Source organism: Hemibagrus wyckioides, linkage group LG04 (assembly GCF_019097595.1).
Source record: "Hemibagrus wyckioides isolate EC202008001 linkage group LG04, SWU_Hwy_1.0, whole genome shotgun sequence".
Taxonomy (NCBI): Eukaryota; Metazoa; Chordata; class Actinopteri; order Siluriformes; family Bagridae; genus Hemibagrus; species Hemibagrus wyckioides.
Window position 1 is genome coordinate 8,388,945 of NC_080713.1, and position 24,524 is coordinate 8,413,468.

At 39.6% G+C, this 24,524-nt stretch overlaps 1 protein-coding gene across 1 annotated transcript; it reads left to right on the forward strand.

Annotated features, from left to right (window-relative positions):
• Window positions 1-13,270: 13,270 nt before the first annotated feature.
• On the forward strand, window positions 13,271-23,034 carry eif3m (eukaryotic translation initiation factor 3, subunit M). Its single transcript, XM_058388416.1, has 11 exons — window positions 13,271-13,429; window positions 14,529-14,661; window positions 16,957-17,095; window positions 18,326-18,449; window positions 18,566-18,660; window positions 18,741-18,824; window positions 18,908-19,007; window positions 19,805-19,886; window positions 22,035-22,178; window positions 22,336-22,396; window positions 22,829-23,034. The coding sequence occupies exons 1-11, from the start codon at window positions 13,388-13,390 to the stop codon at window positions 22,950-22,952; spliced, it is 1,128 nt and encodes a 375-aa protein (XP_058244399.1). The 5' UTR covers window positions 13,271-13,387; the 3' UTR covers window positions 22,953-23,034.
• The last annotated feature ends 1,490 nt before the right edge of the window (window positions 23,035-24,524 follow it).

Sequence of the window (24,524 nt, forward strand, 5' to 3'; positions counted from 1 at the left end):
TTACTACTCGGTTATAGAATAAATGAAATAGTGTTTATTAGGATTGTATGACAGGTAATTAGTATTATTAATAGTAAATAGTAGCAGGATATCTATAGACCAATCAAGCATTATCTTTAAAGCTGTATTAATGTAAAATGATATGACGTTGAAGCCCATAGAGCCCATGCCTATGATGATCTTTAAAGGCTTTATTGCTGTTTTGGGAATACAAGCTAAGAATGAAACTAACAGCAACAGAAAAATGGGACATTATACAAAAAAAAAAAAAAAACATGGAATATATTATATTGAAAATCTACTTCAACAGCCGTAACTTTCACAGTTTCTTCTTTTCGACTTCTTATTTCTGTTGAAGACCGCCTGTCTTTCATGACTAATTTTAATTTTTTATATTTTACAAACATCAAAATGAGTTGGAGATTAAACCTAAATGATGATTTATACTTACTATTGCACCATTGGAGTACTGAAACTGTAATTAAAATATTTTTGGTATAATTCTATATAAGAATATAGAGCATGCTCACCAGCACTATCAATGCTTTGAAAGAAAGAATGAATAAATAAATAAATAAATAAATAAATAAATAAATAGTTTACATTTTGGGTCAAATCATTGCCATTTACAGTAATTGGGATTTTTCCATTTTTAGTTACTTATATACTCACAGAAAGGAGCTCTTCCTTCATTAAGAACCAGGCTATTGTTTTAAATTAAATTGTAATAATCATTTTTTTCAACTTCTGCAACTTTCTCCAGATGTCATTTGTCAGTGATGTGATTCAGCTTTATGGGGAAAAAAGAAATAAGCCATTAAAAGTGTCTCTGGCAAAGAAGAGCGGAAAAAAATGCCTTGAACACACTACAAGCATGTCCACACTCACAGAGACAAGACCGCCGTAAAACATCCCATCTGTGAGACACTGGAATTCTCTGTAGCAGGAACGGCTAAACTCATCCTCACCTGCTGAGTCTGGGAATTGTCTGGACATAACCATAAGCATCATTTTCAATTAGCCACACCCACAGCAACAATGTTGAGAAACTACTGACTTATAGTGCCATTAAATAACAGCAATACATGTTTACTACACTGATCTACGATATATATATATATATATATATATATATATATATATATATATATATATATATATGCCCTCCACTCGCTGGCCTCTTTAATAGGGATACCTGAACGTGGGAAATCGTGAGACCTGGGTGCATTTCCCATTTTTGAACGCTAGGTCCACTCTAAGAAGCTAATCACTGAGGAAAACTGGCTTTCATTTGTCAACTCAAAAGAGGTATTTCGTACGTCAGTGAATTTTACAATATAAAGAGGTGTGAATGAGGACTTGGATATCTGAAATGTTTCTATGGGAACATGGGGGCAAGAGTGCTTCTGACCCTGAGCTCAACTCTCCATGGGCTGAAGAAGAGGGGGATGGTGGTGTCAGAGAGAGTGCAGAAATGCTGAGTCCCCACTTGTTGCATCATCTGGCTTCGAACAGCAGGACAGTGGGGAATTTTTTTTTTACTCCGGAAAAGCTATGATTCACTGGACATCTTTCAGGACGCAAACCTACACGGTTTTATCTTCAATTTCCAAATCCAATGTTTCATCATTAAGATTTGATTCAATGTAATAAAATGAAGCAAGATCTGTGTTACAGTAAATAAATTAAAGTCATTGTGGATTTGGGAAAAGCAGCTAAGTATAACAAATTCAAGGAGCATAAATTTAGGCTACAAATAATTGTATTAAAAAAAAAAATAGGAGCAGGGAAACTATCAGCTGAAACTGTTATAAAATGAAAACAAAAAATTAAAGGTTTAATAAAACAACAGACTTATACGTTTCACATATCACCAAATTATAAAAATTAGCTCATCAGCGTATAATTTAAAAAGCGACGCCAATCATGTATGGGTAATTTTATATATTCTCATCATTGTTCCACAATTGTTAAACAAAACAGTAATAACAAATGGCCTTTTTAATGCCTGAATTAATTCGCTTTCATTTATTTTGCTCAAAATATGGAATTTTTGTTGGTGATTTGTCTTTAATTAAACTCAAATCTGACCCCAGTTGGACTTAATAAAATATATCGGTCAATTGACGGTTAATGGCTCTCTCATCTTCTCAGCATGGGTCATACAGAGGTCATCTTAACGGACTCGGTTGCCTGTTAACTCGATCGTCAATCTAAAAAGCGCTCAAATCCCTGAGGAAAATTAAGAAACCGGGAGAATGTCTGTGTCATGGCTATAAATAACACTACGCTGAAATAATGGATCCCATGACTAGCATCAAACACAATAAGCTGGACAAGATGGATTCTTCTTCAAACAAAAAAACGCAACAGTTTAATTAAAACCTGAACATGATATGACCGAGTAAATACTGCAAGATGTGCTACATTTATTTATTTATTTACTTACTTACTTACTTACTTACTTACTTATTTATTTAGCAGATGATTTCTATGCAAATCAGTATCCAGCGGTTAAAAACGAGGTTCATCTATTTTGCTGAAAAGTATTACCAAAAAAATATCAGGATCAAGAAGCACAATGGTGACTGCAGACATACTGTATTGCAGAAGGCTTGACACTTAACAAATGTTTAATTAACCTTAAAATGTTGACACGTGCAAAACAAATAATAAATATCCCAATGCCGTCTATTTAAATTCCAATACGAAATTCCCACAGTAATATACTTTCATTCACACTCCTTAACCTCCACCACCTATCTCCCAACACACACACACACACACACGTAGTAAGGTCAGGTCACAAGACTGATAAAAGTATCTTCTTTTTTACACTTCAGAAAGAGCAGAACATCAAAGCGAAGATAAACAAAGTACAAAAAAATACACCGGTCATATTGAATGATATTCTGCAGATGTCCTTGCTTGTGGTCAGGCAAAAAAATAAAAAAGGACTTCCTTCCTCTTTATCTTTACACATACACTACATTTACTGTTATATGATGTAAGAGGGGAATTGTCTATGGCAAATGAGTATGGAGTCAGAGCTTAGGGAAATAAATCAGCAGCATGTTTAATCAGGTGCAGAATGTCAGCATTCAACAGATTTCTCAAGAAACTGAGAGCAACTCAGGTGTTTTAAAGACTTGGGTTTGCTCATAAACAGAGTACAACAAATTATGGACATGAACAGGAATGTCCAGTGGTACAAACAGCACCTAAATTCTGACAACATATGAAGCCTACAGCAACAATCAAGGTGAGCAAAACTCTCTTAAACTTTGACATGAAACAGACATCTTCTTCTAATCAGTAGAATCATCAGAGTCATTGCTGATATCCAGGTAAAGTAAAATAAACAAAACTTATTAATAAACATATTTTTAGCAAGTGACAACATTCACATTCCTCTTTAGAGTACGTATGTCCACATCAACCTCACAGCAAACTTTAGTACTATCCATGACCATCCTCACCAGCAGCAAGTGCTTGTCAGTTCAGGGAGGGTCCAAGCAGATGTAGTCATCAGACAGTAGGAGTAACATGTGCAGCTCCACGGAGAGAGAGAGAGAGAGAGAGAGAGAAAGAGAGAGAGAGAGAGAATTTTGAAAGACCTTTATTACACAATTTCCGGAAAAACATTGTTCAGACACTAATCAGAATTTATATAATCACATTAAAGTATCTACAAACACCAACTCTCCATCACATAACACTCCCTTTAGACACCATGCCTGCTTAAAATGGGCAAGATCACCCGTGGACTTGAAATATCGAAAATCAATCAATATTCTTGACAAAATTGGGGAAAAAAAGTTGTTAAATTGATCACCAAGTTCTGTTCAATCTTGGTTCTTCTGCTGATGTACACTACCAGTCAAAAGTTTGGACACACCTTCTAATTCCATGGTCTTTCCTGATGTTTATTTCTTTCTACATTGTAAAACAATGCTGAAGGCGGCCGAAATCCACAATAATGTCCTTTGAACAGGTGATATTGAGATATGTCTGCTACTGATGCTCTGTAAAGCCTTCATAACGGCTCTAATCTGAGGTGCTGTTAATTGGTGATTTCTGAGGCGGGTAACTCTAAATGAACTTCTCCTCTGCAGCAGAGGTCAGTTTTGGTCTTGCTTTACTGGGATGGTCTTCATGTGAGCCAGTTTCATCATGGTGCTTGATGGGTTTTGCAAATGCACTTGACAATACTGTTCTTACAAGAACTATTCCAGAACACCTGACCTTCGTGTCGTAAAATAACAACGGACTGTTGTTTGTTGTCATTACATATGGATTACTTAAGTCCATAGTTTTGAAATCTCCAGTATTGTTCTAGAATGTAGAAAATAAATCCCTAAACAAAAAAACATTGAATTAAAAGGTGTGTCCAAACTTTTGACTGGTCGTGTATATCGCCATCTTTGCTTGTCCAAGCAGGAAATTTCTAGAGTTGACATTTAAAACGCTTCTTACGGACATATTTAAAACCAAGAATAAAAGTTCTCAGAGAAGGTCTTGTTAAAACATTTAAACAATGTCCGCAAAGTGACAAACAGAGGCATTAATCTGGGACAGTCCATAAAAGCATAAAATAGGCTCTCTTTGAAAACAAAAAGGACAATCCTGGCTAACATTGTGGTTTCAAACAGTGATAAAAGCATTAACGGTGATAGCGCCATGTAAAATTCTCCATTGTAAATCCCCTATGTTCTTTGGTAATGCTGACTTGTAAAGTGCTCCCCACTCTGGCCTACTGTCCTCCCCTAAATGGAGGACGGTACACCAGGTTGTGTCTATTTTGCCATTTAGAGTGTTCTTATTCAAAACTTTAACACAACATTTGTACACTGCCTTCCTGGATGATCTCATTGAACCAAACAATGGCATTGTATCACAGCATAAAAATGTTCCTTTACAATCCTCAAAATTTGGCATTAAAAAGACATCGGGAAAGTGGTCTTAACTGTTTGGGTGCGTGAGTCCCTCTGAGAGCTTTATAACGTCCTCCCCAGTGATGGTGGCTTTCCATTTCCTCAGTAGCTGGGCCACTACTCGGGTCGACTTAATTTTAACTGCCTCGGCAACTGACTCGATGTTTGAAGGATTAGGTCCAGCTAGTCGTACTATGTCCCAGAGTGTGGTTACATGTGCTTTGAGTAGTACCTGTGTGAGAGCAGGGAAAGTCCCATGACGTGACAAGTCCATTCGCAACCCAAGGATCAGTGGTTCCTGCAGCAGCCAGTGTAAGGAGGTCTCAGTTTCAGCCCTGTGTACCTTAAAAGGCGAGCAGACTTTGAACATGTTACGGTAAAAAAAAAGGGCAGTCTCGTGAGATTCATTTTCTGAGGGCTCATCCAAAACAAGGACAAGGCCCAGCTCCTCGAAGTTCCGCAAAATGACAGCAGTGGCAGCTTTCCAGTTTGAGTCTATACACCCAGAAAGAAATCTCTGTGCAAAAAACGAGAGAGAGAGAGAGAGAGAGAGAGAGAGAGAGAACTCCAGAGTATTAAGTTTGCTCTTACCCTGTAGTGCTTTAAGATGATATTCATTGTGTATAGACTCTGAGTAAGGCCCCTGCTTATGATGGCATAACTGAAAGCAAGAGCCAGAAGGTTATAAAGGCATGAGGGCATCATGGGACAAAGCGACCAGCCACTCCAACGTCAACAAACTTTTTGAACAACATCATAATTCACCAAAACATTCTATTCTCATAGATCCTCCATATCTTTCCCTTTAGCTTATGGGGAAATTAACTGAGCAAATAGGTTTTCAGCCTAGGCTTAAACACTGAGTCTGTGCCTGAGTACTAAAGCCTATCTAGAAGGTTGTTGGATAACTCTGGGGCTTTCTAATGAAAAGCTCAGGCCTTTGCTGTAGCCTATGTTATTCTAGGTACTATACTAAATCTGCAGCTTTTGATCAAAGCAAGTGTGGGGAATCATAAATGATGAACAGTTTTATATGATATTAGTAGCATTTTGTAATTTACTGGATGCTGATGCAATGTAGAGAGCTTCTTTGTAAGGTATGGGAACAGTCTTAATATAGTGGAACCTGTGTGACAACTCATGGAAGATAATAAACGGTCACTTTAGCCTGCTTGTCTGCTCCCTGGCCTCAGCTCTGAATTTTCACTCATTACCTAGACCTGTTCTAAATAAATCAATGATAATATTAAGGTGAATTGGACAACAGAGTAGAAATAGAGGATTTTAAGATGTGTTTATGTTACAGATATGATATTCAAGTCATTCTGACAGACAAATGAATTCTATATTGTAATCTTAGTTGTATAAAAATATAAGTGGACAATATCTAAACAAAATAGTTTATGAATTGGTTCACTATATGAACCAAAGGTATGTGAATCCCCCTTTTATTTGTTTTAAATAATGTCAGGTAATGGAAACTATCTCTTACAGATTTGTTCTTAAGTAATAGAGGTCTACATAGAGTGTGTTTTTGGGTCCACAACAATGTTTTCGTTGCCCTGGTGTTTCTGAGATTCTGAAAATGGCTGAAACTAACCAGGAGACATCTGATAAAGAGATACTGAATCTTCTCACAGATAATGGCATGGTAGGACTCAAATAACAGTCACAAATCATGAGCACTTTTCCTCTGACACACTTGAGCACTCCTTGTGTTCAATGACAGGGGCTGAAAAACCCGCCAGCACTCGCGAGTTTGCTGTTTTAACTCCAAAACTTTTTGAAGTCTGACAAAGTTTACCAGAGCCAAAGCCTTAAAAGCGTTATTGTGTCTTTCGCAGTTTCTCTTCCATGAAAAAAATGAATGGCTTGTATCCGGGCAGTCATTTGTCTGTTGAGAGCAGGTGGACGTGATTCAGTCCACTGGGTGGGTGCAAAGTCAGATGAGTTACAGTAGAATATTTACAGATTGTTCTCTAAGTGGTGTTCGAGGTATGGAAAATATCCTGATCTTCCTAACCTTTCACCCACATGATCATTCCACTGCACTGAGTATTAAAATGAATCCCTTGGTTTTAATGCCCCTGCATAGATTGTACATTATTCAGAATTATATATAGAAAACAGATGTCAGTGTATAGGAGGATGAAGGTGTTCATCAGGAGTTAGCTTTAGGTTCTATCATATTTGTTTTATTTATGTAATTTACATTACACTTGCATGCGAAGAGCCAACCAAATGCATGTACATGGACAAATAATGTGTGCTAAACAAATTATGAGAGGCAGATTAGAAAAATGTGAGTGCGCACATCTGTTTAAAATTCCATGCACATCTGTAATTATTAAAGAGTGATGAAGGTTTTTTTTTCCCTCAAGCATGTAAACAAATATAAACACGTTTAGATCGAAAGAGATATTAATAGAAAGCCTATATTTAAATATATATATATTTGTTTATTTATATATGTATGTTTATTTATATATAAACCTATATTTTTAAGCAAGTTTGTTCACACAGTAGCATATTTTGGCTGGAGTCTCCAAAAATAAACCTTTTAATTCATTTTAAGATCTTTTTTATTATGTTAGTAACCGCAAACACACCTCAAATGATGCTGTGTAAGAAATATTCGCCGCAGCTGTAGCTAATGGACTGGGCTGTCCAGTTACTTGACTTTCACACATTAATGTGGTCTTGGGAGGTGTCATATTGAATGATTCAAGAGAAAGGTGTCTAACCAGCCCTGGATACATCACATGCATGCTTTAACATGCATAATGGGACATTTCCAGGCAAATGAAGCACAGCAGGCTAAACTGTAATAGAAGATAGGTGATGTGTGTGTGTGTGTGTGGTCTGGGGTGAATTCTCGAACCTTGTGCCCAGTTTTACCAGGATTGGCTTCATATCCACTAAATCCACTTTTTAAAAAAAAGATTAATGAATGAATATTGTTTTCCTCATGTATATCAGTATACCAGATTAGTTTTTAAATAATTTATATAAAAATATATATTTATTTATTATTTTGAAAATCTAGGTGTCCTCAGACATTTGATTGGCAGGTAAGCATCTTTTGAGCTTATATAAGTTTTTATTAGTACTATTCAAAACCATTTACAGTAATTAATAATAATAATAATAATAATAATAATAATAATAATAATAATAATAATAATAATAATAATCTAGTTACTTTTTATGTTTCTATTATATTTTGATCTTTTGTTTTTAACTGGACACTACTGAAAATATAGGTATGGACACTACTGCAAATATATATAGGTATGAAGATCTATCCACCTCACAAAATGTGCAGTTTTATCCCACAGCACAATGCCAAAGATGTCGCAAGTTTTGAGGGAGTGTGCAATTGGCATGATGACTACAGGAATGTCCACCAGAGCTGTTGTCCATGAATTGAATGTTCATTTCTCTACCATAAGCCGTCTCCAAAGGCGTTTCAGAGAATTTGGCAGTACATCCAACCGGCCTCACAACCACAGACCACGTGTAACCACACCAGCCCAGGACCTCCACATCCAGCATCTTCACCTCCAAGATTGTCTGAGACCAGCCACCCGGACAGCTGCTGCAACAATCGGTTTGCATAACCAAAGAATTTCTGCACAAACTGTCAGAAACCGTCTCAGGGAAGCTCATGTGCATGCTCGTCGTCCTCATGGGGGTCTCGACCTGACTGCAGTTCGTCGTCGTAACCGACTTGAGTGGGCAAATGCTCACATTCGATGGCGTCTGGCACTTTGGAGAGGTGTTCTCTTCACGGATGAATCCCGGGTTGTACAGGGCAGATGGCAGAACGCGTGTACGTCGTTGTGTGGGTGAGCGGTTTGCTGCTGTCAACATTGTGGATCGAGTGACCCATGGTGGCAGTGGGGTTATGGTATGGCCAGGCGTATGTTATGGACAATGAACACAGGTGCATTTTACTGATGGCATTTTGAATGCACAGAGATACCGTGACGAGATCCTGAGGCCCAATGTTGTGCCATTCATCCATGACCATCACCTCACCTGTTGCAGCATGATCATGCACGGCCCCATGTTGCAAGGATCTGTACACAATTCCTGGAAGCTGAAAACATCCCAGTTCACGCATGGCCAGCATACTCACCGGACATGTCACCCATTGAGTATGTTTGGGATGCTCTGGATCGGCGTATACGACAGCCTGTTCCAGTTCCTGCCAATAACCAGCAACTTCGCACAGCCATTGAAGAGGAGTGGACCAACATTCCACAGGCCACAATCAACAACCTGATCGACTCTGAGGTGTGTTGCACTGTGTGAGGCAAATGGTGGTCACACCAGATACTGACTAGTTTTCTGACACCAACCCCCCAATCCCCCCCCCCCCCCCCCAGACATAAAACTGCACATTTTAGAGTGGCCTTTTATTGTGGCCAGCCTAAGGCACACCTGTGCAATAATCATGCTGTCTAATCAGAATCTTGATTATGCCACACCTGTGAGGTGGATGGATTATCTCAGCAAAGGAGAAGTGCTCCCTAACACAGATTTAGATAGATTTGTAAACAATATTTGAGAGAAATAGGCCTTTTGTGTACATAGAAAAAGTCTTAGATCTTTGAGTTCAGCTCATGAAAAATGGGGGCAAAAACAAAAAAGTTGCGTTTATAATTTTGTTCATATATACATATACAGTATATGCTGCTTACACAACTGTATGAGGGCAGGAAGCCTTTATTATCTCCACACATACATTACAGCACAGTGGAATTCTTTTCTTCACATATCCCAGCTGAGGAAGTTGGGGTCAGAGTGCAGGGACAGCTATGATACAGTACCCCTGGAGCAGAGAGGGTTAAGGGCCTTGCTCAATTGCCCAACAGTGGAGCTTGAACCTCAATCCTCCGATCAACAATCCAGAGCCTTAACCACTTGAGCCACCACTGCTCTAATATCATATAAAAATCCAGCTGTAACTATGAAAAAAAAAGAGAAGTTTGGGACAAAAACTTTGTGTCACGTCTATACTCGATGAAGCAAGAGCGGACACTTACCAGGAGTCACTATGAGAATGTATTATTAGGAACATTCCAGGAAGGTTTTAACATATCGTCTAACCAACAGCACACATTCAAGCTTTACAGTAACTCCCCCCCACCACCACCCCCTCTCGTGTGACCCCGCCTTTCACACATTCACTTGACTCCCCAGATACTTCTGTGGAACTTTTCAATATGCTGTGCTGTTAGAGTTACTAATGAAGCCAAAATTCACGTATGTAAACCTTTGACCTTTTTACAATATACAGTATTCTGGGTTTGATAAACCACAGCAGTATTCCTCACTACCATGTCTGTGTTGGAGCACATAGCAATGTTACTAGCTTTTACGCCATTGTTTGTAGTATGTCAGTTTAGTAGCTGATCAATTTTTAAAATTCCAGTAATATAACCTGCTATTTCCACTCATTAGCTGTATTATGTTTTGTCACCACTACTGTTTTCCCTTTCACAAAACCAATTCAAATATATTGCACTGTGCAAACTATTGTATCTATCAGAAACCAAGTGCACACATTACTGGAGGAGGAAACCCCTAAAGTATGAGGAGAATATGAAAGGGATTCGAGTCCCCAAGGCAACACTAGAGTAACCAGAGGAAACCCCAAAGCACAGCGTGAACACACAGGGCAGAGGTGGGAATCAAACCTCCAGCCCCAGAGGTGTGAGGCAAACATGCTAACTCTTAAGCCAGTGTTCACCCCTACTACAGGCTAAACCAAAGGTCAAGTATTTTCAAATCTAGCTACCTGCAAAAATAAAGAAAAATTCACCTTCATGATGTTTCCATTCAGACTGAGGCTCCAAAGCATCACAATAATTTTGTCAGTCGGTATCTGATTGCAAAATGAACTGATTAGACTTTTTGTTTTGGCTTGTATCTAACCAGCCACTTCATTAAAGTGTGAGAGAAAATTCATTCCTTTGCGTTTTAGACAACTGTGCTGATTTATAGCCAATGCAGGAATATTTTTGTGAAATATATTTATGGTTTCTTAAAGCTGAGGTGGTAAACTATGTAATAAAAAAGAACAACTTTTTGAATGATTGTTTTCTACAATTCAGCCACAAAAACATTCATCACACATACATCATATTAGTACTGTTCACCTGGATGGAGTATCAAGGTCAAGATATATCTCATCTGGACCCTGAGAAAGGATATTTACATGTGTTTATATAGACTACAATCCAATCCATCCATAAAACTGATAAGGCTCACACAGCCAATCCAAGTGTTGGTTTAGTATCCAGCCACCCTGGGCATGAGGAGCTCACTGAAGTGAGGCGCTTAGTGATGAGGTCACTGACCTGACTGATGGATGAGGACAGGAGAATGGGTGGGTGGGTGAGAAGGTTTAGAGGATGGGGGGGAAAGTGTTTGTGGAGCTAATGTTGACTTCAACATTAGCTGTGCAAAAGGAACTGTTTAAAATGTAAAATAAGTATCTTGACCAACACTTGTTTCTTGCATTCTCTTTGCTAAGATACAAAATAAAATCAGTCCGTTAACAAAGATCTGTAAGAGCCAGAATCTGTTTTGTTTTTTTTTTAACTGGAAGAGATTCTACCATGATTTCTGAACCTGATACACAGGAGCTTTCGGTACCAGGCACATCCTTGGTGCTAGGAGAATGATGTAGTGTAGCTGGCCTGCATGCTTCATGGATGAAATATAACTCTTCTACTTCAACATTAGACCACTGTTTATCATCCCAGTGTTTTCAATTTATGCCCTCAATGTTGGTTAAAGCTCTTCACAAATTTATGCATTTTTATCATAATTAAAACACCCAGTATGGAGTGAGTTTTCTGTGTCCACAGCCAATAAAAATCTGAGTGAATCATGCTAAGACATTAGGCCAAGTTTTTTTCTACATGATCCTCCTGGATACTCTTGACAAATGGTACAACAAAGTGTCTTCTCCAGCTGATGATAGTCTGTAATTTCATCTCACTGTGTGCAGGATGTTAGTTTTTCCTACAGATCTATGATTCACATGATTTGGTAACACTTCCTAGTTAGTAAATCATCATGGCTTAGTATCCAGATCTTGAGTCATCTTTTTGAAATTTGTGTAGTTAAGCTCTTTAGGGTGTCGTCTGGCTTCCTACATTTTTACCGTCCAATATGTTCAGACATTACAGGAAAACAGAAAAGTGGATATAATTATTGGGAAACAGAAAAATTGATGCATAGATGGGTCATTTTTATCTGTAAGGTTTTAGTAATTATTTGTAGAATGATAAAATCTGGTGGTGAAATCTGATTTAAATTGCTGGATATGGATCTGTAGAGCCGAATGCTACACACATGATCTGATTCAGGCCTCAGCTTGTGTCAGGTTCTGTGTGGAGATTTGAGTGTTATTAAAGGTTTCCTCTGGTTACTCCACTTTCCTCCCTCTCTGAAACATTCTAGTAGGTTGATTGTTGTAGATGAGTGTTGTATCATGTAACTGTCTAAGCTGTTGTAACACAAAAAATCTATCTATCTATGTCTTTATTTACCTATCAATCCATCTATGTCTTTATCTATCTATCTATCTATCTATCTATCTATCTATCTATCTATCTATCTATCTATCTATCTATGTATCTATGTGTCTGTCTATCTATCTATCTATCTATCTATCTATCTATCTATCTATCTATCTATGTGTCTATGTATCTATGTGTCTGTCTATCTATCTATCTATGTATCTATGTCTGTCTATCTATCTATCTATCTATCTATCTATCTATCTATCTATCTATCTATCTATCTATCTATAGCAACACGGTATGTAAATCACTCACTATTTACAACCCCCCCACCCCACCCCACCCCACACACATATCAATGCCTGTATGCATACCCATTCACTATGAACTGACCCTGACAGTTACTAATCCCACACAGTGTGCTTTGAGTATTTCAGAAACTGCTGATCTCCTGGGATTTTCACACACACACACACACACACACACACACACACGGCAGCCTGTGAAGTGTGCCGTGAATGTGCGAAAAACAAAAAACATCCAACAAACAGCAGTTCTGTGCCTGGGGTGAGAAATGTCTTGAAGATGAGAGAGCTCTGAGTATAACAGCCAGACTGTATGAGCTGAAGGAGGAAGACTATGGTAACTTAATTCATCACTCTTCATAACGTGGTGAGCAGAAAGCACAACCCTAAAGTGAAGGGGCTACAGCAGCAGCAGCAGCAGCAGACAGTGACACTGTGTCACATGGTGATCCTAATAAAGTGGCCATACTCGGGAGAACAGCATTGCATGTTACTTTAAAGCCGATCACCCGGAAGTACATTGCCGACGCCGGCGCTCTGCTAAGTTCTTTTTCCGGTCGCTGGATCCTCGCAGTAAGCGTGTGGATTTTATCTGCGCTTCACAAACATGAGTGTTCCGGCTTTTATCGATATAACCGAGGAGGATCAGGTATCACTTATACTCTTTAATATAATATACACGTGTGTGTGTCATCGTTTTGCATTGTTTTCAGCTTTATTCCATTCGATCAAATCATTAGCATCTAGGTCTTGATGAGCGCTTTAGCTTAGCAAGGGACGTAGCCCAAATCGCTCCGTACGTCATGTAAGTGTGCACTACCGCGGGTGTGACGTAACGGTTTCCACCCTCCGTCTAGTGCACTACGTATCCTTTAGAGCTGAGTTTGGGATTCGTGACGTAGATAAGTCCACTATCCTGCCTGCTAGCTGTTTCATTATCTAGCTAGCTGTAGGCTTTAGCCAGAAATTACGTTATATTATTATTATTATTATTATTATTATTATTATATATATTTTAGCTAAACTGATACAAACAGATATTTTGTCAAATTTTTATAGAAGCATTACATTGAAGTGCATACAAAAGAAAAATTTAAACACTTATTTTTTCGTATTGTCTTTCATTGTATTTATTATCTAAATAATAATAATAGAATATAATTGTTTTAATGTCTTCGTGGTCATATTTCTGTTCATTTTCTCAGTTTTGTGTAACATCTGAATCACAACATATTTTATTTTATGTGGGTTTTATTCATTTTCTAAGCTTAAATAAGTTAGTTGTACTGCTTTACCAGCTTTGGTAAACAATTGAGTTTATCCTTATAAATGAACTGTGAAATTTATTTCCTTAGTATTTTTTTTTTTTAGAAAGCTATATAAACAGAAGCGTATTCATTTCGACCGTAATAAGGCATTATTATATTATTACTATATTATAGAAGTAATTGTAGTTGAAAACATCAGAGCTGGTAGTGAAAATTAAAGGGAAAATCTATTGCAAAGGTGTTTTGGAAATCCATTTCGATATCGAAAATTAAAGGATAAAATTATATATTTTTGAAAACGAGTCTTTAAAAATGTAACGTTTTGTGCAGGGCAGTAGACTGAAATGAGTTGGTCATTTTAAAAAACATTTAACATCCAGACAGCATTACACAGCAGTGTCTTCATCCTAATATAGGAGACTGGTTAAAAACAAAACTGTGTGCTAAAGTAAGTTTTGTTCCTGTGTTTTCTCGCTTCAGGCCTCCGAGCTGCGGGCCTACATCAAAGCTAAAGGAGCCGATATCTCCGAGGAGAACTCAGAGGGAGGCCTTCATGTCGATCTGGCTCAGATTATCGAGGCCTGTGATGTCTGTCTGAAGGATGACGACAAAGGTAAGGTGCCATGTCTGTGCCCTACATTTGGTGTACTCGTATATTTTACAGTGTATACTCAAATTTTAATGAAATGCTACTGCGTTGACGTCTGATGAGGTTTGGGAAGGCAAACGCACGAGTCTGGTTCCTCTCAAGGTTTCTTCCTCATATTCTTCCTCATATCGTCTCAGGGAGTTTTTTCCTTGCCACCATCACCTCAGGCTTGCTCATAGGGATGTACAGTATCTCACAAAAGTGAGTACACCCCTCACATTTTTGTAAATATTTTATTATATCTTTTCATGTGACAACACTGAAGAAATGACACTCTGCTGCAGTGTAAAGTAGTGAGTGTACAGCCTGTATAACAATGTAAATTTACTGTCCCCTCAAAATAACTCAACACACAGCCATTAATGTCTAAACCGTTGGCAACAAAAGTGAATACACCCCTAAGTGGAAATGTCCAAATTGGGCCCAATCAGCCATTTCCCCTCCCCGGTGTCATGTGACTTGTTAATGTTACAAGGTCTCAGGTGTGAATGGGGAGCAGGTGTGTTAAATTTGGTGTTATCGCTCTCACACACTCTCATACTGGTCACTGGAAGTTCAACATGGCACCTCATGGCAAAGAACTCTCTGAGGATCTGGAAAAAAAAGAATTGTTGCTCTACATAAAGATGGCCTAGGCTATAAGAAGATTGCCAAGACCCTGAAACTGAGCTGCAGCACAGTGGGCAAGACCATACAGCGGTTTTACGGGACACGTTCCACTCAGAACAGGCCTCGCCATGGTCCACCAAAGAAGTTGAGTGCACGTGCTCAGTGTCATATCCGGAGGTTGTCTTTGGGAAATAGACGTATGAGTGCTGCCAGCATTGCTGCAGAGGTTGAAGGGGTGGGGGGTCAGCCTGTCAGTGCTCAGACCATACGCGGCACACTGCATCAAATTGGTCTGCATGGCTGTCGTCCCAGAAGGAAGCCTCTACTAAAGATGATGCACAAGAAAGCCCACATACAGTTTGCTGAAGACAAGCAGACTAAGGACATGGATTACTGGAACCATGTCCTGTGGTCCGATGAGACCAAGATAAACTTATTTGGTTCAGATGGTGTCAAGCGTGTGTGGCGGCAACCAGGTGAGGAGTACAAAGACAAGTGTGTCTTGTCTATAGTCAAGCATGGTGGTGGGAGTGTCATGGTCTGAGCCTGCATTGAGTGCTGCCGGCACTGGGGAGCTACAGTCCATTGAGGGAACCATGAATGCCAACATGTACTGTGACGTACTGAAGCAGAGCATGATCCCCTCCCTTCGGAGACTGGGCCGCAGGGCAGATTTTCAAAATGATAATGACCCCAAACACACCTCCAATGCCTTGGCCAAGCATGCCTCCAGACCTAAACCCTATTGAGCATCTGTGGGGCATCCTCAAACAGAAGGTGGGGGAGCGCAAGGTCTCTAACATCCACCAGCTCTCTGATGTCATCATGGAGGAGTGGAAGAGGACTCCAGTGGCAACTTGTGAAGCTCTGGTGAACTCCATGCCCAAGAGGGTTAAGGCAGTGCTGGAAAATAATGGTGGCCACACAAAATATTGACACTTTGGGCCAATTTGGACATTTCCACTTAGGGGTGTACTCACTTGTTGCCAATGGTTTAGACATTAATGGCTGTGTGTTGAGTTATTTTGAGGGGACAGCAAATTTAAAGTTATTCAGGCTGTACATTCACTACTTTACATTGTAGCAGAGTATTATTTCTTCAGTGTTGTCACATGAAAAGATATAATAAAATATTTACAAAAATGTGAGGGGTGTACTCATTTTGTGAGATTCTCTCTCTCTCTCTCTCTCTCTATCTATATCTATATATTCCATATATGTTTCTATATTTCTGTAAAGCTGCTTTGAGACAGTGCCCATTGTTAAAAGCGCTATACAAATAAATGAATTGAAATTGAATTGATTGCAGTCCGAGTATGATTCAAGCTATATAAAACCCACCTGAGGGAAAACAGGACTAGATACAATCCCCAGTGAGAGATTTAGACACTATAGTTCACACTATAGTGTCTAATTACACTATATTTACACTATTTTTATTCTACACTATATTTTTATTCTACACTATATTTTTAATCTACACTATATTTACATTCCCTTTTCTCTGCTTTGTTTTTTTTTATTATTATTTTCTGCTATTGTTTTTGTCTTCAAATATTTCTTTTAATTTTTTCACTCAGATCAGCCACACAGAATAATATTTCATCGGTCTAATATATCGAGTGCTGTTTCTAATTGTTGTGTGTGTAGATGTGGAGAGTGTGATGAACAGCATCGTGTCTTTACTGCTGATCCTGGAGACGGAGAAACAGGAAGCGCTCATCGAGAGTCTGTGTGAGAAACTGGTGAAGTTCCGTGAGGGAGAGCGGCCCACTCTCAGGATGCAGCTGTATGTACACAGTTCACACTTCCTTTAGTTTCCTCCCTCAATTTTTGTCATGTGTTTACTCCCTTACCTACCCTGAGGTTCAACCATCTATTCCGTTCCTTTCTCACACACTCGTTCATCTGTTCTTCTCTTACTACTTCTTTTATTCGTTCATTCATTCCCTCAGTTACTGTGTAGCTCTTGCTCACACACTTTCATCCATGCACTCATTCATCTTGTTGAACACCTTGTTCAATCTTTTGTTCTTTGGTCATCCACTCACTGGTGCATGCGCTCCCTTGCTCACTGGTGCATGCGCTCCCTCGCTCACTGGTGCATGCGCTCCCTCGCTCACTGGTGCATGCGCTCCCTCGCTCACTGGTGCATGCGCTCCCTCGCTCACTGGTGCATGCGCTCCCTCGCTCACTGGTGCATGCGCTCCCTCGCTCACTGGTGCATGCGCTCCCTCGCTCACTGGTGCATGCGCTCCCTCGCTCACTGGTGCATGCGCTCCCTCGCTCACTGGTGCATGCGCTCCCTCGCTCACTGGTGCATGCGCTCCCTCGCTCACTGGTGCATGCGCTCCCTCGCTCACTGGTGCATGCGCTCCCTCGCTCACTGGTGCATGCGCTCCCTCGCTCACTGGTGCATGCGCTCCCTCGCTCATTCACTGGTGCATGCGCTCCCTCGCTCATTCACTCATGCATGCGCTCCCTCGCTCATTCATGCATGCGCTCCCGCGCTCATTCATGCATGCGCTCCCGCGCTCATTCATGCATGCGCTCACCAACTGATCCATGTGTTTGCTCCCTCATCTGTTCACCACCTATTCATCTACTCTCTCCATCATTCACTTGTTCTTCTGCTCAGTTCCTCACTCACCTACTCGTTTGTTTTTTTGTCCATCCTTTGTTCTGCGCAGCCACTCGCTCATCCATTCACAAATACTACTACCCATCTTACACACTTGCTTAAACTAATGCTGGAATGTTTTAAAGCTTCCTTGATAACAAACTTATAGAAATACAAAACATGAGGTTTTGTGTACAGACTTGTTCATAGATGCTGTGCACAATTTGTGTTGCATCTAGAGTGCAAAAGCAGTTAAATAGCCAGTGAGTAACCAGTGTGCCACGATAAAGCGGGATATGGTGTGTACAATATGAATTAACTGAAAAGTGTAATGTGTTAGGTCTGATAGTTCACTGTGTGCTACTGTCAATAACCGATGTTTCATGTTTAACATTTCAGCCTCAGTAACCTGTTCCACGGTATGGACGAGAACGCCCCGGTGCGATACACAGTGTACTGCAGTCTCATTAAAGTGGCAGCTGCCTGCAATGCCATCGCCTTTATCCCAACTGATCTGGATCAGGTATGACTCGAGCAGCAGTGCTAATGCAGAGAGAGAGAGAGAGAGAGAGAGAGAGAGAGAAAAAAACACCTCATATCAGTTGATTCCTGTGATTTAAATTCGGCTTTTACCTGTAGGTGCGCAAGTGGATCGTTGACTGGAACCTGACCACAGAGAAGAAGCACACTCTGCTGAGGCTGGTGTATGAGGCGCTGGTCGACTGTAAGAAGAGGTACACATCTGGAAAAGATTTATTTAAGGTTTTCTCTTGATTTTAGTGTGTTCCTCATCGTAGTGTCTGTGTGTGTACAGTGAGGCTGCAGCGAAAGTGATGGTAGAGCTGCTGGGCAGTTACACAGAAGACAATGCTTCCCAAGCCCGGGTAGATGCCCACAGGTATGCTTTTTGTCCATCTGTTTTATTTAAGATATTGTGCATTTGTAGACACATTCAGTACAAATCCCAGTCTTCTCTTACAGGTGCATTGTCCGAGCTTTGAAAGACCCAAACACGTATCTGTTCGACCATTTACTGGCTCTAAAACCTGTGCGCTTCCTGGAGGGAGAGCTCATTCACGATGTGAGTAGTACTACTTTTTACTACTTCTGCAATGGTCAACAAAGCATAAGTACATTATCTAGACTACTAGGTAACTAAAAGCGCAGTCCCATATTTTTGTGATGGATCTGCAGTGGTCAGTATCTATCAAACGTATCCTTTAAGTCCTGTACATTACAGAACTTAAAGGGTCTGCAGCTAACATCTCGGTGCCAGATACCACAGCACACCTTCAGGGATCTAGTGGAGTCCATGCCACATTGGGTCAGGGCTGTTTCAGCAGCAAAATGGAGACCAACCCAATATTAGACCGGTGGCTGACCGGTGTATAGTCTAAAGGAAAAATTAAAAATTATTTTCATCAAATACACAGCATGTCGTGAAATGTTTTTTTGGTCCTATGATGGAAATAAAAATGTAGAACTAAAATATAAAAATATTAGAAAATACATTAGAAGAAAAGAAGAATATCAAGTATAAAAAGAATGTAAGATACAAATGAATATAAATAACTGGTCATCTCAGCAGAAGAAGTCGTTCAGCTATGATTTGTGTTCTGTGACTGTATACAGTATTTTTGAGAAAAGCCTTAAGATTTCATATGCAGCATTTGTTTTCTGACATTCACTCAGTATCTTATTCTAGATCAATTAAATTCAGTGTTAAAGCAATAACTTGAATTATTCTGTTCCTGCATCTCAATAACCAGATTGTTATTACCTGCTACAGAGAGCCACATGGATTATTTTAAAGCCAGTGACTTATCAGGTTATATATTAATCTATATATTATATATTAATTATATATTTTCTTCCTAGCTGCTGACCATCTTCGTGAGTGCAAAACTAGCAGCCTATGTCAAGTTCTACCAAAGCAATAAAGACTTCATCGATTCTCTCGGTAAGTACTTGATGATGACATCTAATGCAACAGTGAAATGCTGGCAATTTATTTATTTATTCATTTATTTAACAAGTGAGCCTCACACATTTGCATCAACCAGTTGGTTCTGGAATATCATCCATATAAAATGCAGCTCTATATGAACCACATCTGAACCAGTTCCAGCATATGCTACACATATAGCAATGCCAGACTACATGCTGAGGTAGAATGTGATTCTGATCCTTTTGTCCATTTCAGAAACTTCCTAAAGTCCGTTTTAGCGACTCGATCCAAGTTTGAGCTTAAAAATGCTTATCCTAATGCTAAAGTGGTAGCTATAGGATTGTATTTTTTTACTTATTACAATAGTCAAATCTATTAGCTAGCCCACCAGGACTGAAACCTAACTGAATAGGATACAATATAATAGTAATATTAGTAAGTATGGTGAGATGGTAAGTAAATTAAATAGCATTAAATGTGAGCTGTCTATAAATTTGTATGCAGAAGGACTCGCATGATTGAGTTAGTATATTGTGCTTGCAATGCTTGATAAGCCAGCAAGTCACTGGCCAGCATTTATATTGTTAAAACATTAGACGCAAGCACAAGCCGAGATGTTTTGTGCGCAGTTGAGTGTTTCTGCTCGGCTGGAATGTACCACTCAGCAGAGGCTTTGTTTGTCGTCTGTTCAAAGAGGCGAGTTCATTAAAGTTGGGATCCTCCTTGCTTCTAAAAATGAATTGGACAATTCAGACACACTGTTTTAACAACTCAGCACTCAACGAAATGGATCATTGGTTCTCTGGTTGTGTCACTGCTGACTTAATTAATGTAAATACACTTTTAATTGGGTTAAACGTTAATTATTTACACTGCGACTGTTTTAGCACTGTTATTCTTTTAGGAGGGTGTATGCGAGAAGTGAAGAAAATGGGTATGAAGTATGGCATTGATTACAGCTGTTTAGTCATGCAGAGGTGCTGTTTGTGTGTAATTAGCAGATCTGTCGCAGCTAGGTCCTAAGCCATTTGGAAATCTACTGCATTTATAATGGGTAAGACTCTATATGGACAGAATTTTGTGGGCATCTGAGACTCACTGCTATGTCTGGGTCATGTTTTCACAAAGATGGAAGCTCACAGTCGTTTAGAACGTCTTTGTCCTACACTGGACCCAAACATGTTCCAACGTGACAATGATGCTGTGCACAAGTTGAGATCCGTTGGAGTGGAAGAACTCTATTGTCCTGCACAGATCCCTGACCTCAACCCCACTGAACACCCTTGAGAGAAACTGGATCGCTGACTGCACCCCAGGCCTCCTCACCTGACATCAGTACTGATCTCACTAATTCCATTAAAGCTCAGTGAGCACGAATACCCGAAGCCGAGGTCCAAAATCTCATGGAAAGCCTTCCTTAAAGAGTGGGAGCTTTTATTTTATAAACTCCATATCAGTACCCAGGGTTTTCGAGTGGGATGTTCAGTACTCAGATGTCCACATATGCAGAGTTGTAACTTTATTATGACTCAAACACTATATTGGCAAAAGTTTGGGACACCCCTTTAAATCATTGAATTCAGGGGTTGGGCTTGGCCCCTTAGTTCCAGTGAAAGGAACTCTTAATGCTTCAGCATACCAAGACATTTTGGACTATTTCATGCCCCCATCTTTGTGGGAACAGTTTGGGGATGATCCCTTCCTGTTCCAACATGACTGCACACCAGTGTACAAAGCAAGGTCCTGGAGGAACCTGACTGGCCTGCACCTCAGCCTGATAGAACACCTTTGAGATGAATTAGAGCGGAGACTGCGAGCCAGGCCTTCTCTCATTCAACATCAGTGTCTGACCTCACAAATGCACTTCTAGAGGAATGGTCAAAAACTCCCATAAACACACTCCTAAACCTTGTGGAAAGCCTTCTCAGAAGAGTTGAAGCTGTTATAGCTGCAAAGGGCAGGTCAACTCCATATTACATTCATGTGCATGTAAAGGCAGACGTCCCAAAACTTTTGGCAGTATAGTGTATATATGAAGTAGGTTTGGTATTCAATATACTGAATATGCACAAATCCTCACCCACTGAGCAAGCTCTGTTTATATGGCATCCCCTAGCCCTGACTCGATTTGCTGAAATACAAATGGTTTTTTTTGTTTAGGTCTGTCACACGAGCAGAACATGGCAAAGATGAGGCTACTGACCTTCATGGGCATGGCTGTGGAGACGAAAGAGATCTCCTTTGACACAATGCAGCAGGAGCTGCAGATTGGTGCAGATGATGTGGAACCCTTCGTAATTGATGGTACAGCTGAGTTTCTCCTAGCTCTAGAGATCTCTGGTGGATTACACAATAATCATACGTCCTGAATAAGTTCTGTTTGATTGACCGAATATTATAAATGCATGTATCCTGAATCCTAATTATTTGTTTACGTATTATTTCTTTTCTTTTTTTCTAGCTGTTCGGACCAAGATGGTCTACTGCAAAATCGACCAGACACAGCGCAGGGTTGTCGTAAGGTAAGCTGATGTCTGATTTTGATTGAGTCCTTCACTTTTGGTCTCATGAGACAAGATAACCTTTTTATACGTTTGCAGAGTCTCCGTCTCCAATCAGGATTTCATATTGCTCACTACACGTTTATAAAGCCCAACTTTTTGAAGTGTCTGAGCTGTGAAAAGCCCTGTTATGTTGGAGTAATGGAGATCTCCTATTTCTTTAGTTACCCTTGGCCTCTTGATTCCTTCTCTGACCTTTATGTGTAAAGTGTGTCATAAAACTGCACATCCGACTGAAATAATGGATGTTTAAAAGGTATTACTGGAGGTTGTTTCAATCTTTCCCCTCTGACCTGCCATCATAAAGGATCGCTGAACATGAGACGGAGTTTTATTTATCAGTGTTTTATTTCTGGTCCCACATGCTGACGTGTATTTTGTGTGTGTGTTTAGTCACAGCACCCATCGCACGTTCGGAAAGCAGCAGTGGCAACAGCTTTACGACAGGCTGAGCTCCTGGAAGCAGAATCTGGCCACGGTGAAAACCAGCCTGCAGGCGCTCTCTCCTACTGTCTAACATGCTCATCACAACACTCAGCAGATTTTATACACACACACACATACACACACTCAATAAAAAAACAAATGGAGACCGTTTACTTTGTTGTACTTATTTTTTTATATATCTATCCCCATGTGTATGTGTTGTAAAGTTTTGTTTGAGGCTGACTGATTATGGAGATCAGGGTAATGGCAAATATTATTGCTATCGCTGAGAGATGAGGCACAGGCTTCGGGATAAGGAATGTTTGTTTTGGATAGGGGTAGATAAGCCTTACTTGACAACATTCAGGGCCTTTTTTATTGTCATTCTATACAAGTACAAAGTGGAGAGAAATATCAAGTGTTCAGGAGCAATGGTGTAGAATCTAAGTGTCGCAGGCATTCCAGCTTTTCAATTGGGTTCTTTAAAGGGGACGTTTTAAGGATTTATATAGAACCTTTAAGGGTTATTTTAGGCACAATTCCAAATAAAAGGCTCTAGTGCACAAGATGGAACAAGAGCAGAATGAGGATTAACTAAACTATAGTGTAGGTAAAGACCTTGATGAGCTTTATTTTATTTTGATTTTTAATTACATTTTTTCTTTTATTTCTCCAAAGTGTCTACACTGATAGCAGTAATATCAACTGTAAAGGTGGAAAAATATACAGTAGTATACAATAAAATTAGAGTTAACTTTAAAATAAGACAAGATTTAGGCTACTTTAGCTTGACTAATGAGCAAAAAGCTGGCAAGCAGAAAGCAAGTGTCCATAATCTCACTGAAGTGCACTCATAAAACTGATGCTTTGTTTACTTCACTGCTCTATGGTCATGGATTTCTTCAGTTTTTCTACTCCACACACCTTGCACTTGATTTTAATGAAAAGTTGCAGTTCAACAAGAACTCTAATATGAGAAAAGAAAGCACTTGTGCCGTTATTAATAAATGCAGAGTCTTATACATTTGCAAATTGGAAATGCAAGCTCAGTGTAAACTCGTATGTTTCACTGGAATTTTAGGCCTTGCTATAACTATGTTCACACCCAGTCTGTACCTCTTAAAAGTCTACTAAAGGTATGTAATTATTAAACAAGAAACATCTCCATTTTAGTATACTTTTAAAATAATAAAGTCTGGAACGCACCTCTGGAAAGCACCTTGCATTTATGCTATGGATTTAGGTCAGTCTCTAGTGTGAAGCTTGGCTTGGTTCCCTGTTCACGTTCACTCATAAGCACTGCATTATGGGCAATGCGCCGAAATATTATAAACAATGTCCATGAAAGCATTCCTCCAGCTAGGCACATTCCATGCAGGAAGGGAGGCACCCAAAGTGCTCAGCAGAGCAGTAAAATGTTTAATGGTTGCCTAGTTTGGAATAATATGTGTGGTGGTTTTAGGAAAAAAAACCCATCAGTTGTTGCTGTGGCTAAATTCTGGAAAATAATGTTAAAGATCAGGATTGGACCAAATTTGAGTTTTTCTGCCGATAACAATCCAACAGATTATACTAAAACCATGTGGAGGCTTGTAAAATGTAAAATGTTTGCCTCACATATCTGTGGTTGAGGATTGTGTGTTTGTGCCAAGCTTACGGCTTT